The sequence below is a fragment of the Ovis aries genome, chromosome 23 (genome assembly GCF_016772045.2).
Source record: "Ovis aries strain OAR_USU_Benz2616 breed Rambouillet chromosome 23, ARS-UI_Ramb_v3.0, whole genome shotgun sequence".
Taxonomy (NCBI): Eukaryota; Metazoa; Chordata; class Mammalia; order Artiodactyla; family Bovidae; genus Ovis; species Ovis aries.
In genome coordinates this window covers 33,939,101-33,954,528 of record NC_056076.1, presented here as the reverse complement: position 1 = coordinate 33,954,528, position 15,428 = coordinate 33,939,101, and the positions used below count along the sequence as shown (strand labels likewise).

The following is a 15,428-nucleotide window of genomic DNA, read 5'->3' as shown; positions in this document are numbered from 1 at the left end:
GTTGTTGTTCAGTTGCTAAGTCTTGTCCTGCTCTTTTGAAAAGTATTAGTACAGATTTGCAAATGAGCAGTAAACTCAGACTAATAGTGACGTGATTCTGCCATTTTCTTTTTCTGTAGAAAAGATTTGACTAAACTAGGGGTCTACAGCCCTTTGTAGTAAGAAACTGATAATTCTTCATCTAAAGCCTTGATTTTCTGAAAAGGGTGGGAACCGTGGAAGGATTTGGGTTGGCACCACCTTAGCAATGTTCCTGACTATAGAGGCATGTGACATGAGATCAACTAGACTGTGAATAGTTGTCACTCATCACCCTCAAAGGTTGAAGAGTTAGGACCTGCCACATCAGGATGCAAGGCTAAAAGCAGAGGCATTTTCCCATGATCCTCTGTTAGAAACTGAGGACACTCAGAGTGTGTGTGCATTTCCTGTATTCTGCTGCGAATTCTCCAGTCTACCTGCTCAGGGTCCCAGGTCTTGTTCTTGCTTCTTGTAAAACACGTTATTTCTCACTGCAGTAAATGAGAGAAAATTTTAACAGCCTTTTCCTTAATTCTTTGTTCTTTAGTAACAAATGATTATCCGTACAATCAAATAGCTGGCTGCCTACAGTGAAAAGGACAGTAGTTACTAAAAGGAAAACCTTAACAGTGACTTAGTCTTTTTATAGTGAATGACACATCACTTTCTTCTTAAGAAGATGACTTTGCTTTTAAGATTATTTTGTTCCTGGTACCAGTTCCTGATGTTTTCCTCAGTTTTGTAGAAAAGGGCAAAACTAAAGTATGGCAGCTTTGGCTTCTAATTTATCTAGTTAATCTAAGATGATAGCTTCCCAGATATATTTGAAACAAGTAACTTATGGAGGTGAAATTAGAACTTAAACTAATGAGTGGAGATAACTTTGGCTAAATAAGGCATAATGAATACTGTTGCTACACAAGAAGTCACTCCAGTAAATCAGAGGATTAGAACAATAACCATTTTTTTTTAATGTTTCATAGTTTCTGTGCCTCAGGAATTCAGGAAGGGCTGGGCTGGATGGTTCTATCTCAGGGTCTCATACAGATGGTGTCTGGAGCTGGAACAGCAGAGGACTAGACAGATGGGAGACTCTTGGCTCCTCTCTCATCATTCAGTCTCAGGGTTTCGCCATATAGTCTTTCCATGTGGGCTAGTTTGAGTTCCCTACTGCACAGAGACTAGGTTCCCAGAGTAAGCATCCCCAAAGAGCAAGGTAGAGGTACACAGCATTTTTATGATCTGGACTCAGTAGTTGCTCAGTAGGAGGAGTGCCACTATCACATTTATAAGAACAGCAGGTGGGATAGGAGATATTGTTGAGCCCATACTTAGGAAAAAAACAGTCTGCCCATTCTACCCATAAGGTAGATCTTTTTCATACTTAGAATTGATGAAATATAAACTTAAAGATGAAACATACCATTAAATAGTACTGCTAATATTCAATTCCAAAAAAAGATTTTATATCTGTGTTCAACTTAGTATATCCTTATATATCAAAAAAGGATGTAGTCTGTCCTCAAGCATTTTACAGTCAGAAATCAGCAACAAAAAGAAATCATTAAATCATTAACTTACTATGATTTACTGACAGCATATACAGAATGCTTTGGGAATGCCTAGTGCACAGGAATTATTTTTACTTACAAATTTGATCCTCAGAATGAAAAATGAACAAATGTTTCATCATTGAGTAATTATGGAGACACAATTCTATATCAGGAACTGGAGCAAATAGAAAACAAAAGTACCTGCCTCTCATGGAATTTACATTGTAATAGGGGAGAAACAAGCATTGTGTGCTAAATGATGGCAAGTGCTGGAGAAAGATAGCACAGGATGAGGTGCTGGAGCATCTGCCCGGGGGAGGTGGTTGGTGGTGATTATATAGAGTGACCTTGGCAGGTTCCAGTTTTGTCACAGTTGTTAGCCAACTGAATTTCTTTCTATTTTTGGTAAACTGGTATTTTTTTAAAATGTATTCAGTTCAGTTCAGTCGCTCAGTCGTGTCTGACTCTTTGCGACCCCATGAATCGCAGCACGCCAGGCCAGAGTTCACTCAGATTCATGTCCATCGAGTCAGTGATGCCATCCAGCCATCTCATCCTCTGTCGTCCCCGTCTCCTCCTGCCCCTAATCCCTCCCAGCATCAAAGTCTTTTCCAATGAGTCAACTCTTTGCATGAGGTGGCCAGAGTACTGGAGTTTCAGCTTTAGCATCATTCCTTCCAAAGAAATCCCAGGGCTGATCTCCATAGGTTGGCCCGAAAGTTCATTCGGGTTTTTCCATACCATCTTACAGAAAAACCCAAACAAATTTTTTGGCCCACCTAACAGTTAGTACTCTGAAGATGAAATTAGCATTTGCATATCAAATATGGAATTGAATTCATTATTTCTATAACTGAACTACCAGGTGTTCATAATAATGCAAGAAAATACTTTTCTGCTACATTAGAAAAATACAGAACAAAACACTATAGAGGCTTTTATGTCAGTTATTTATATACAGTTTATTTAAACCATATTTTTCACCATTTATTATGCTGTATTTTTCTCTTCCTCACAATTCCTTTGGTAGTTCCTTTTGGTTTACTATGAATTATACATGAGCTGATAGAAAAAGATGTCTTAACATTTATAATAGTAAAAAAAACCCAGCATTCTCGTCACATAAATAAAGGACAGTTGAAGGCATAACATTAAAAACCTTTGGAAATGTACAGTAATTACCCAGACTTGGGGTTTATTCTTGCCTAATACACATCTAAATTATTCTGTGGCAGTTCTTAACAAGTTTCTATGTATTAGTCTACCTAGAAAGCAAAACACTTACTTGTGGCCTAAGCTGATGCTCTTTCACATAGATGGAGAAAGAAAGATGAATGATAGCTTGGAAGATATGTTTGATCGGACGACACATGAAGAATATGAGTCCTGTTTGGCAGAGAGCTTCCCACAGGCAGCAGATGAAGAGAAGGAATTGTCAACTACTACAAAAAAAACAAACAGTAAGGCAGTTTTCCTTCAAATTGTGTTTTTTTTTCCATTACACTGAGTTTAGTAAAGTAAGTTATCAATCTTATTAACAGAGGCCTAATGAGGTATCTTAACAGTTAAAACTTGATGTTTATTGAATAAATTTTTTTCAGTTTTTTTTAAAGATAATTTCAGATTAGTAGAAGAGTTACCAAAAATAATTCAAAGGGTTATGCTTCAATGAAAAGAAGTATTTGAATGGCCAGTAAGCACATGAAAAGCTGGTCAACACTCTTGAACATCAGGGATGGTAACAATACTTCATACCCACAGAAATGGTTGGATAACATGTATCTCTAGCAAGAGTGAAGAGCAGCTGGAACTCTCGCATTGCTGATGGAGTAGAAAATTGGTTATACTTTGGAAACCAGTTCAGCAGGGGGCTTTTTAAACAGCTTTATTGAGATCAGTCAGTTTTTTGTAAAGTTAAGCATATACCTGTGTTGTGACCTAGCAATTCCACTGCTCGGTATATACCCACAAAAAATGAAAACATGTTCATACTACTTCACAATGAAAAGGAGGTAACTACTAGACTCAGCAACATGGATTAGTCTCCAAAATTTGTTGAGCCAGACAAATGCAAAAGATGGAGAAGAATATATGGTATATCATCTCATTGATATGAAGTTCTAAAACAGACATAATTAAGCTACAGTGATAGAAATTAAATGAGTGACTGTAGAGGAGGGAAGAGACATAAGAGAATGTTCTTGTGCGTGAGAGACAATAGAATAGGTAACTTGCATGGACATGTTCACTATCTTGGTTTGGGTAGCAGTTAAACTGGAATATACACTAGTCAAAATTCATCTTAGTGCACTTAAAATCAGTATGTGTAAATTATGCCTCAATAAAGTAGATGGTTTTAAAGTCTTCAGTGGCTTCTCAGTGCACTTAAAATTCAGACTCCTTCTCTTGGCTCCCAAGACCCATCATGGTCTGGTACCTGCCCACGCAACATCTAACTCTGCCCCCGTCTTTCCCAACACTTCCCTTTTTTGGCAAATTAATCACACTGTCCTCCTTTTACATCATATAATATACCAGACTTTTTGCCATTGAGGACCTTTACCTAGAACATTCACCATTCGTACTCTTGTCATGACTGACTTCTCTTTAATCATCAGTTATTACCTGAGATATTCAGGTAGCCTTAGCTGTCTGCTTGCTTAATGTCTAATTGCTTCACTGCAGTGTAAATTCCATGAGGACAGCAGACCTGGCCTCCCCTGTTCTACATTAGCACAATGCTCAATAAATTTTCATAATTTGAACAGATGATAGCAATTAGCTATTTCTGAGTCGAGACAACTTGAAATTCAGGTCCATGGGTTTTCATTCTTATTCTGTCACCAGTTTTCTAATAAAATTTTAAAATCTTTTTATTTCCTATTTATCAACTACCTTAAAGTCACATTACAAAAATCAACAGTACTAAGTGTACAGATTAAAACCTATCTTGTTATTGTCATTTGGTGCCAAATGATAATAGGCATCTAAGTAGTTCTTTTAAAGTCTAAAATACTTTTTGTGGTTATGATTTTCATCTCTTCAGTAATTCTGAGGTGAGATAATCAGCACTCTCATTAGGCAGACGAAAAAGAAAGGAAAGAATTCATTACAGAGAACTTAAACTAATTGCCTAGGGCCTAGAGTATGAAATCCAATAAAAATAGATGTTTTGGCCTATGTCTTTTTTTTTCCCCAAAAAGAACCAAATTACTTTTTAGTAAGTTCTACATTAAGTTTGTGGTATGCTTGTTTTGTTTATAGCTCCTGGTGATAAACAAGATAAAGTCAAACAGAAAGCATTTGTGGAGCCATATTTTAAAGGTGATGAAAGGTATGGTGGCTTTGGTTAATACCAGCAATATGATTAGAAGTACAATAGAACTATCTTTGTCAGAGCATCTCTGAACTGTGAAAATTGCTACTTTGGTTAAAATCGAATGCATATCATTTACCTTCTGACCATAACAAAAATGGAACTCAGGTATAAAAAATGACAAATTTTTAAAATAAGGAATTTTTTTATATCACACTTTTTTTTGGATGGTGGTGACAGTTATTTTTTCTGCTTTATTATAACATACTTTATTCTTATCCTATTTTATCATGAACTTTATTTGAACTTCAGGAATTTGTTGAATACTGTAACGTGGGCTTCCCTGGTGACTCAGCTAGTAAAGAATCTGCCTGCAATGTGGGAGACCTGGGTTTGATTCCTGGTTGGGAAGATCCCCTGGAGAAGGGAATGTCTACCCACTCCAGAATTCTGGACTGGAGAATTCCGTGGACTGTATAGTCCATGGGGTCGCAAAGAGTCGGACACGACTAAGTGACTTTCACTCACTAACTAGGTGGCAAACCTTAGGTTTGTGCTTCAGAGTTATTTTAGGAGAATTTTTAAATCTTAAAAAAAATTTAAACAAAAACAGATGAGATTCTGAGCAAAGGACATGACTAAATTCTGTATAAACTTAAGAGTCCATAAACTGTTTGAAAGAAAATATAGTCATAGCAATATTGTTTTATCTCTTCTTTCTTAGTCTTCCTCTTTAAGTTCAGTGTTGATCCATAATTGAGAGTTGTTGGATTTAGCACAGTAAAGACCTAGAATCTTATTTGAAATAAAGCACTTAGAGCTTTCCTTTGAAGAACAGCACTTGCCAACTATCAAAATACCTTAAAAGAGTAGATGTGATACCCACAAGTCATTTTAAAATATCCATTTTTTTGAGTCAGATTGATTAAATTCACTGGGGTTATTTCTATTATAAACAAATTATGATGTTACATAAGTCTTCACTTATAAGTTTGGAGTTTTCTATATTGGACTTCTTAAAGCAGGATGTAAGTATATTAATTAATTAATTCCTGATTGCTTTTTCTGACCAAAGTACTGCATACCTTATTGATCTGTAATACCTCAGTAGCTTTGACCCTTCCTAGGTTTCCAGTGGTTTACAGTAGGATCTGATCCATTTAAAGTGAAAGTGTTAGTCACTCAGTCCAACTCTTTGCAACTCCATGGACTGTAGCCCACCAGGCTCCTCTGTCCATGGAATTCTCCATGGCAATAATACTGGAGTGGGTAGCCATTCCCTTCTCTGGGGGATCTTTTAGATCCAGGGATCAAACCTGGGTCCCCTGCACTGCAGGCGGATTGTTTACTATCCGAACCACCCAAGCACAAATGATAGTTGTGCCTAATATTTTGAAGAATTTAAGGTGGACAGAAGCAACAAAAGAAACCATTAGAGAAAACAGCAAATTACATGCAGACAAATGGATCTGTTCTTTGGGGAGAAGCAGGTTAGCCCTGATACATGGTTTCATAGTACTAGAAACTGAGTTAACAGAGACAGTAGTCTCTCTCAGTTATATTATTGAATACCAGTTACTGAGTTTAATAATACAGCATCCCTTTTTAATTAGGTTGTTTTATATTTTACCACACAACCTAATAACTAATTTCAGCCAGCCAGAGGGAAAAATAGGAAGTAATAGTTATCTTTTTCAGTTAGAAAAAAGGAGTAGGCACTTAATATTTTAGTGAAGAGAGAATGAAGAAATGCTTTTATCTCTCACATACTGAGGAAGCATTTCAAATAAAATGAATGAATGGGGATTATTTTTCCTCTGGATGCTCACGTTTGCTAATTTAAGATGTAAACCAAAGGTCTCTATAGTAACAGATAAATTTATTTTTTCCCCAGAGAGACTGAATTACAAAATTTTCCTCATATTGAGGTGGTTCGGAAAAAAGAAGAGAGAAGAAAATTGCTTGGACACACATGTAAGGAATGTGAAATTGTAAGTACAAATGTAAACACTGTCATTTGGGGTTTCTTTGAAGATATGACTTCATGTGCATGATTTTAAAATCATAGATATAAACCATATTTGTATCTAGAAGCAAGTTTGAGCCAAGAATAACAGAATATTATAGAGTATACAGACTGGCTGGGACCTGAGAGATGAATAGATGGAAAGGAAAGCCTTCATTTCTCTTAGATTCTCTTTAATTGAATGTGGGGTCTCAGTACTAGTTCTTAGTTCTTACTTCCAGCTTAAGACATTTATGCCCTTTTCTTTTTCTATATTTATTTGTATTTCTTTTAATTTTTTCCCCTTGTGTTATAGTGGAGACAAATACATATACTATTGGGGAAAATTTTGATATTTCAGTCAGAAACTTTGCTGTAATATTTTTTACTTAAACACCAGCACTCTCAGGAAATGAGGTATACTCATAATTGTTTTTTCTAAACAACCAGTACAACCATAAGCTCTTTTTTTTTCCCTGAACATTTTCCTTTCTAAAAATACAATGAACAGACTCCACTCTATTCTTAGAACCCACCTGCATTTCCCTTGTTTACTTTGGGTGTCTTGGACTAGATGTGTATCTTGAAGTAGATTGTACTAATTGTCCTCTTACTGAAGAGTCCTGGGCAGGTTCTGTGCTTTTCTGAAACTTGCTGTTTTTTTCTTCCCTTGCTATCCTTTAGCTGTTGGATTGTTTCCAGCAATGTATTTATTTCCCCCTTAAATTTTATTTTTAAAAACCATAGCTAGAAAATCCCATGCACAGAGGAGCCTGGCGGGCTGCAGTCTGTAAGGTCACACAGAGTCGCTCATGACTGAAGTGACTTTGTGCGTGCACACGTGCACACACACACACACACACACACACACACAAGCACATTAAAGTTACGTGTGAATAGGTTACAGTGCAGGTAAGCATTTGGTGAGACAAATGCTCTCATAAAATAACAGTGAGAGTGTAAATTGAGATCACTAATTTGGAAAGCAGTTTGGAGATAAGAAGCAAATGTATCTTGAGTATCAATGTATCATGAGTTTTCATAACACAAATTAAATATACCATGATTTCTTAACTAAGGAATATGATCTATACTAACTGAACTTCCCGTTTTTAGTTATTACTGGAACTAAAATTACCAATTAGAAAAAACTCTTTCACTGGAAACTCTTACTTTCCTTCTCTGAAATCATTTTTTTTGTGCTGTTATCCAGTCTCTGAAGACATTGTTTCATGCGTTTTATTCCTTCTTTTTTATTTTTTTAGTTTTTTAAGATAGAGGTTAAATCTGTTCCCTGTTATTCCTTCATGACCAGGAGTGAAAGTGCCAGTCACATGTATCTAAATACTGTCTGTCTGCTTACAGTTCTGAAATATTTCCTATGTCATATTCCCTGTGAGATATTAAGTGAACATGCAGTACACGTGGCTGTGTAATAGTCAACTCAAATTTCACATCATAAAGTGAGCATACACTTGCTACCTCCAGTTCTCAGACCTTACCTCTGAGCCTTCTATATGTCCATTCCCCTAGTTGTTTAAACCAGAGATCTTTTAGATATCTTCTTTCATCTCTCATATCTCAGTAATGGATCTATCAGCAAATCCTATTGATTGTATGTTCAACACAGCAATAAATAGTCTCTTCTTCCAAATGATCTTTTTAGAATAAAAGTTAAATCATGTCAGTCTTCAGCCCAGAATCCTTAAATGTCATCTCCTCTAAGAATGAAATCAAAGCCCTTATCAAGGACAACAGACTCACCCCCCATTTCCTCTCTGACCTCATCTTCTTGCACTCTCCCACCTGCTCGCTGTGCTGCAGCCACCCTCACCTACTGTTGTCTTGTCTGTGTGAAAGAAAAATATATTAAAAACCCTCACTTAAAAAAAATTCTGATCCTAGTCTGCCACTTGCAATAGGTGATACCATTGGTAAAATATCACTTTGATCTTCAGTTCCTCAAGTGTGAAACAGAATTAGCTGGATTGTGTGATCCAGTCATCTGTGTTTTATCAAACTTTACACCATTGCTTTGTTTTCTTTGGATCTAGAGCTTAAAGACCTGTATAGTTTTCACATATAAGTTTTATCTTTCTTTGCACGAAGTTTAGGTTCTTTATGGTCACAGTTGCAAAAAATAATATGTCTTTGATCCTAATTGATAGATCTAGTTTAAAAGAGCAAAGTCATGAAGGCTACAACCTTCAAAGCTAAACTTTTATTTTTAAAAATTGTTGTGAAAGGAAAATTACTTCAAAACACACACTATATCCAAATGACAGTTGAGAAATGTGCTGTTCAGAGCACATGCATTGGCTTTTGTGTTACTGGTCTGAGAAAAATTAAAAGTTTGTATGTATGTAAATCAGCTATACCACTGAGCACACTCACTGTAAAGTTTCAGCTGGCTTTTTTTTTTTTTTTTCCCAGCTGGCTTTTTTTTTAGTTGTAATACTATTGATGAAGAGTACAGTATGTTGCCTTACACTGTGATACAAGCCCTCTTCTTTGTGGAACAAACATTTCACAGACCACTAATTATTATCAGTAATTTATAGGTAGTAATTTACTGGTAGGTGGTATAACTTACTAATATTATCCATAAGAATTCATTTTCCTTAGCATGCTGAAGACTTTAGTAGTTTTTTCAGCTTCTGGTTTTTAATCCGTAAGCATAACACTCCATTTATTATTCCTCAGTGGAAAACCTAACCAGTTTTATTATCAGTATTATGCAGATTTTCCAGCAGAAGAAAGAGAAAAGAAGTTGGCTTCCTGCTCAAGACACCGATTTCGCTACATTCCACCCAACACGCCAGAGAATTTCTGGGAAGTTGGTTTTCCTTCTACTCAGACATGTATGGAAAGAGGTGAGAGTATAGCTTATGACATTTTGGAACTTAAAAAAAAAATACTGTGTATAATATATATACCCAAGTCTAAACAGTAAACTTTTTCTTCATGGTTCTCTACCTTCTGCTGTAAGTTGAAAGCCAGTTTTGTGGCACAAATACAGTTTCCTAAAGATAAAAGGCTTACGTTTAACTCTTCAAATAACTTCATTGGAATCATTGTTTACAAGCATGTTAATGAATTGTGTATGTGTTACCCTGCTTTTTTTATCATTCAAATTTCGGAAAGTAATTTCTCTTCTGTCTAGTCATTGAAATGACTTTTAATAAAGTAACTTTACAAAAGTTGCCAAAGTTACATTGTTGAAAAGCATCTCTTTTTTTTAAGAGGCTGTTGTGAATTTGGATGTTAAAACTTCACTTATCAAGAATGCTAGTTATTTATAAACCATATTTGAGTAAAAAAGACTTTTGTTTGGGAAACTGTTAACATGCAACTCAGTCCTTCAGAGACGGCACTTATATTTAATAGAATTGAAGAACATATGGGAGCTTTAAAGCTCCAGATTTTTTAGCTGTAAGAAGCTTTTGTAACAGATGCAAAGTCTATTACAGCTGTTACCATACTTCCACTTTCCCTTTCAGCAGGTCCTCTTTGACGTGACGTCTCCGCATCAGATAGTTAGTCTGGATAGAGCCTGTGTTTGTACCCCTGATAGGTTCTCAGGGTATGGCAGACACAGTCCTCCCTGAAAAACTACATCATAGAGAATCAAATAGTCTGAAGAGTAAGTACAGGGACCATGTCATCTCATCTAATAGCTACTGAAAAAAAGTCTTCTTAATAAGCACCGAAATTTATCCTAACAAACGAAAGATCATGTTTAACACTTGTCCCCATTTGCACCCAATGGAAGGTAGACTAGGAAAGTGCCTAAGCGCCCCAGTTCTGGAGTCAGATGTTGGCAGAGTCCCCACTCACTTCCTTCCCAGCTTTAGGAACTTGAGTGAGTTATTGGACTTCCCTGGGTCTCCATAAGCTCAGCTGTGAAATAGGCGTAGTGGAAGCTACTGCAGAGGACTGTGAGTTATCCCAGACAACATTGTATATAGCACACTTGATAAATGTCTGCTGTTATTTTTAGTACAAATGAGAAAACTGATGCTAAGTAATAAAATCATTCATCATCACAAGCGGCTAATAGAAAAATCATGTGAACTTAAAAGGCATGACATGAGACAGATGTTGACTGGATATATGCTAAAATATGTATGTTGCAAATATAGTCTTCTAAATTTGTGATTCATTTTTAAGGTTACATTAAAGAAGACCTTGATCCTTGTCCTCGTCCAAAAAGACGGCAGCCTTACAATGCAATGTTTTCTCCAAAAGGCAAAGAGCAGAAGACATAAATGTTGAAGCAAAAACAGAAGAGAGGACAATTTTCTTTTTAGTTATTTATAGTTAAAGTTGGTGTTAAACCTTGATTTTTTTTTTGATCTTCTGTAAACTGGTTTATAAATCATTTTTCTATTGAAAATGTTTTTAAATGGCATTTACTCATCACAGACAACTATTTAAAAATGTGGATAAGTTTATGTTGTATTTTCTTGCTTTTGCACCTTGAAAATAAGGTGCTTTTATTTTGCACTCTAAATTAAGAGTTGTTTATTACTTTATTTGGTAATACCTAATTACAATTTTGAAAATATAATTGTTATAGTCTGATTTGTTTCCTCTCTTCTTTTTACTCCATCTTCCCTTGCTATGTACATTCAGCAGTGACTTCATGTTAACATTACAGATTTTTATTCTCCTTTGTAGATCATTCTAATGCCCAACTTTCAAGTCTTTTTAAAAATGCTAAATTTTAATAGTCCTTTAACTTTTCAGCTTCTTTCGTTCATTAACTTGAAGTACTATTCTGTTGGAGCAGGAAATGGCAACTCACTCCAGTATTCTTGCCTGGAGAATCCCATGGACAGAAGAGCCTGGTGGGCTATAACAGTCTTATAGGGTTGCAAAGAGTCAGACACGACTTAAGAAATTTAGCATGCATGCACACACTATTCTGTAGTGAAATCCTTTCAAAGTGACTACAGATAACTTTCTTTCCTTTGCCATGTATTATAGATTAACATCCTATGATCAAAATATTCCAGCCTCATCTTCCTCATTGATCAGGATTTTCATGTGAATTAAATGACATCAGTTTTATGTTTTCACAGGATTAGAAATCACTTATATTTAGTATCTACTTATATGTTAGACCCTCTTTGTACATTGTTTGGCTCTGAATGTGATTTTAGTTCTTTTTATAAACAGCTCTATCATAGCTTCTAGTCAGCACTTCTCTTCCCTTCCCAGATTGTTTATATGTTTGATTTTTGTTCTCTGCTGGCAGTCAACTAATCTCTCCCAATAGTAGCCATTCACTGGTCACCTGCTATATGCCAGGAACTGTGCTACACTCTTCACATAGTTTTTTTCTTTTAATCTTCAAATAATCTTGTGAATTTATGAATCAAGTTAATACTAAGCTGTAAAAAAAAAAAATCAACCCCCAAATCAGATTAAATAACAAATGACTAGTTTGTTTTTTTTTTCTCATGTTGAAAAGTTTGGAGATCAGTGGTCCAAAGCTGGTCTGTGCCCTCATGGTAGACCCAGATTTCTTCTAGCTTTCTGCTCTTCGATACTTTATATGTGGCCTCCATCCTTTTATTAGTTATGCCACCTCTAGCATCATGTCCATGTTCTAGGCAGATAGAAGAGAAAAGAAAAAAAAGCACACATCATTTGTTTTTGTCCCTCTTTAAAAAGTTTTCCAGAAGGCCCTTCCCAGTGACTTGGCTACCTCTAATAACAGATGAAGTTACAGCTCAGGGTTGCCTGATTCAAGAATCAGCTTGTTTAGTGCTTCTGACAGGTGGGAGTCAGAAACACCCGAATTGGGAGAGGGCACCACAGGATGAGCAGTTAGAGCTGTATACGTCTAGTGATTTGTTTTGTTAAAAGGTAACATGAGCAGGGACAATAGGAGATTGTCTACCTGATAGTGGCTTGACAGCATTCCAGCCCCTTAAGCAGCATTTTTCATTTTTCCTTAGTTACCCTGTGAGATTGGGTAAGCTGAGGTCTCTTACCCACCGTTGATCAGCTCTACCTTTAAATGAAGTAATAGACACTTTTTAAAAACACTTGTTACATACATTTAAATGGAGAAGTGCAGTTTGGTATTTAATATGTATGAAAAGACTGTCTTCATTTGTAAAGCATCATAGATGTTAAACAGTATTTTCATACAAACATGTATCAGTCACTGTATGTAGTTACATAGTTTCAAGTTGCCTGTGAGCTCTTCACAGTTGAAGACCTGTGATTAAACGTTTGAAAATATGCAAAACCTCTATGTTAGCACTTAACATTAGATTAACAGCTTTCCTGCCTTTGACAGCCATTCTGATTAAACCATCTGAAACCTAAGGTTGTCAGAGGTAGCACTCTGAATGAGTTAATCATGGTACCCAGATACATACAGAAGATAATAACATGCTACCTACCTAGAGAAAAGAACAAGTGAAGCAGAAGAATATTCCTAACACCTTTCATTTAGTGAAAAATTTCCCCAGATCCAACTGGAAAGGCAGCTATTAGTAGGCTTAACATATTAGTAACTCGGAAACTGTCAGACTTTATTTTTGGGGGCTCCAAAGTCACTGCAGATGGTGACTGCAGCCATGAAATTAAAAGACGCTTACTCCTTGGAAGGAAAGTTATGACCAACCTAGACAGTATATTCAAAAGCAGAGACATTACTTTGCCGACTAAGGTCCATCTAGTCAAGGCTATGGTTTTTCCAGTAGTCGTGTATGGATGTAAGAGTTGGACTGTGAAGAAGGCTGAGTGCAGAAGAATTGATGCTTTTGAACTGTGATGTTGGAGAAGACTCTTGAGAGTCCCTTGGACTGCAAGGAGATCCAACCAGTCCATTCTGAAGGAGATCAGCCCTGGGATTTCTTTGGAGGGAATGATGCTGAAGCTGAAACTCCAGTACTTTGGCCACCTCATGCGAAGAGTTGATTCATTGGAAAAGACTGTGATGCTGGGAGGGATTGGGGGCAGGAGGAGAAGGGGACAACAGAGGATGAAATGGCTGGATGGCATCACTGACTCGATGGACGTGAATCTGAGTGAACTCCAGGAGTTGGTGATGGACAGGGAGGCCTGGTGTGTTGCGATTCATGGGCTCGCAAAGAGTCGGACACGACTAAGCAACTGAACTCAATTTAAATTGCATCTAGCTTATGTATTTAAAAAATCGGAGAACATTCTTAGGCCCTCTAAAACAAAGATTTAATATCCCTAGGGCATCTTTAATTCATAATGTAATTGCCAAAAAGAAATAGTGTTGCAAAAAGCTGTTACATAACACTAGTAGGTTTAGGTAGCATCACCGACTCAGTGGACATGAATTTGAGCAAACTCTGAGAGATGGTGGAGGACAAAGGAGCCTGGCAGTTCATGGGGTTGCAAAGAGACACAGTTTAGTGACTAAATAACACATTTCTTAAGCACTCATCAAAGCACTTTTATCTTTACCAGGTATAATACATACAAGTATTAGGATCAGGCAAATCTTGACAATTTTTTTTTCCAACGGGGCAAGTTTTAAAGAACACACCTAAGAATCAGTTACTCCTGACTCTAACAAGCATGAGTTTAATTCTGACAAATGCCACTTCAGAATAGGCATTTAAAATAACTCAAGTTTTACCATTCAGGTGTGTATTCTCAGCAAGCCTAGCAGTTTAAAACATCTCAAAATCTTTCTCTTCGCTGAGTTGATGTTAGAATGGTTCCTTAGAAAACTGAAGTGTGCTTGCACTTGGATTCTTTACTATGCACTTAAGGAATTAGTGAAGAAATTGTCTGCTGTCATACCAGCAGAGGCCACAAGAGAGCTATTTTTGGAAAATAATGGGAACTACCGGCTGAACACTTATAGAAGGAAGTTTATAGGCTAAGTGAAGTGAAATTGCTCAGTCGTGTCCGACTTTTTGCGACCCCGTGGACTGTAGCCCTCCAGGCTTCTCCATCCATGGGATTCTCCAGGCAAGAATACTGGAGTGGGTTGCCATTTCCTTCTCCAGGGCATCTTCCTGACCCAGGGATCGAACCCAGGTCTCCCACATTGCGGGCAGATGCTTTAACTTCTGAGCCACCAGGGAAGCCCAAATTTATAGGCTAAATAGGATATAAATTAGAAACCCTTGGTACAGTAATGAGAGCTCAGTTAGCAAAAAGCTTTCAACATAGTTGCTGTTGATTAAACCAATAACAGGCAAATAATTCATGGTCCTGACAATAAACATGTACTTACTAAGATCATGGCATCTGGTCCCCTCACTTCATGGCAAATAGATGGGAAAACAGTAGAAACAGTGAAAAACTTTATTTTGGGGGGCTCCAAAATCACTGCAGATGGTGACTGCAGCCATGGAATTAAAAGACGCTTGCTCCTTGGAAGAAAAGCTATGACCAACCTATACAGCATATTAAAAAGCAGAGACATTACTTTACCAACAAAGGTCCATTTAGTCAAAGCTTTGTTTTTTCCAGTAGTCATGTATGAATGTGAGAGTTGGACTATAAAGAAAGCTGAGTGCCAAAGAAT

General features: G+C 36.8%; 1 protein-coding gene and 1 long non-coding RNA gene across 5 annotated transcripts in view; one reads left to right on the top strand and one right to left on the bottom strand.

Annotated features, from left to right (window-relative positions):
- Positions 1-11,479, top strand: part of RBBP8 (RB binding protein 8, endonuclease) — a 78,414-nt gene extending 66,935 nt beyond the window's left edge. For all 4 annotated transcript variants that reach the window (XM_004020479.5, XM_012103494.4, XM_042239122.1 and 1 more), the window contains 5 exons: positions 2,891-3,034; positions 4,839-4,908; positions 6,785-6,881; positions 9,627-9,768; positions 11,066-11,479. In XM_004020479.5, coding sequence (XP_004020528.2) covers positions 2,891-3,034; positions 4,839-4,908; positions 6,785-6,881; positions 9,627-9,768; positions 11,066-11,163 — 551 coding nt within the window. In that variant the 3' untranslated portion in view covers positions 11,164-11,479. The remainder of the gene's footprint in view (positions 1-2,890; positions 3,035-4,838; positions 4,909-6,784; positions 6,882-9,626; positions 9,769-11,065) is intronic.
- Positions 9,102-13,290, bottom strand: LOC132658468 (uncharacterized). Its single transcript, XR_009598148.1, has 2 exons — positions 12,804-13,290; positions 9,102-12,509 (listed from the first exon to the last, which is right to left on the bottom strand). It is a non-coding gene; the product is annotated as an uncharacterized LOC132658468 (long non-coding RNA).
- Between the last annotated feature and the right edge of the window lie 2,138 nt (positions 13,291-15,428).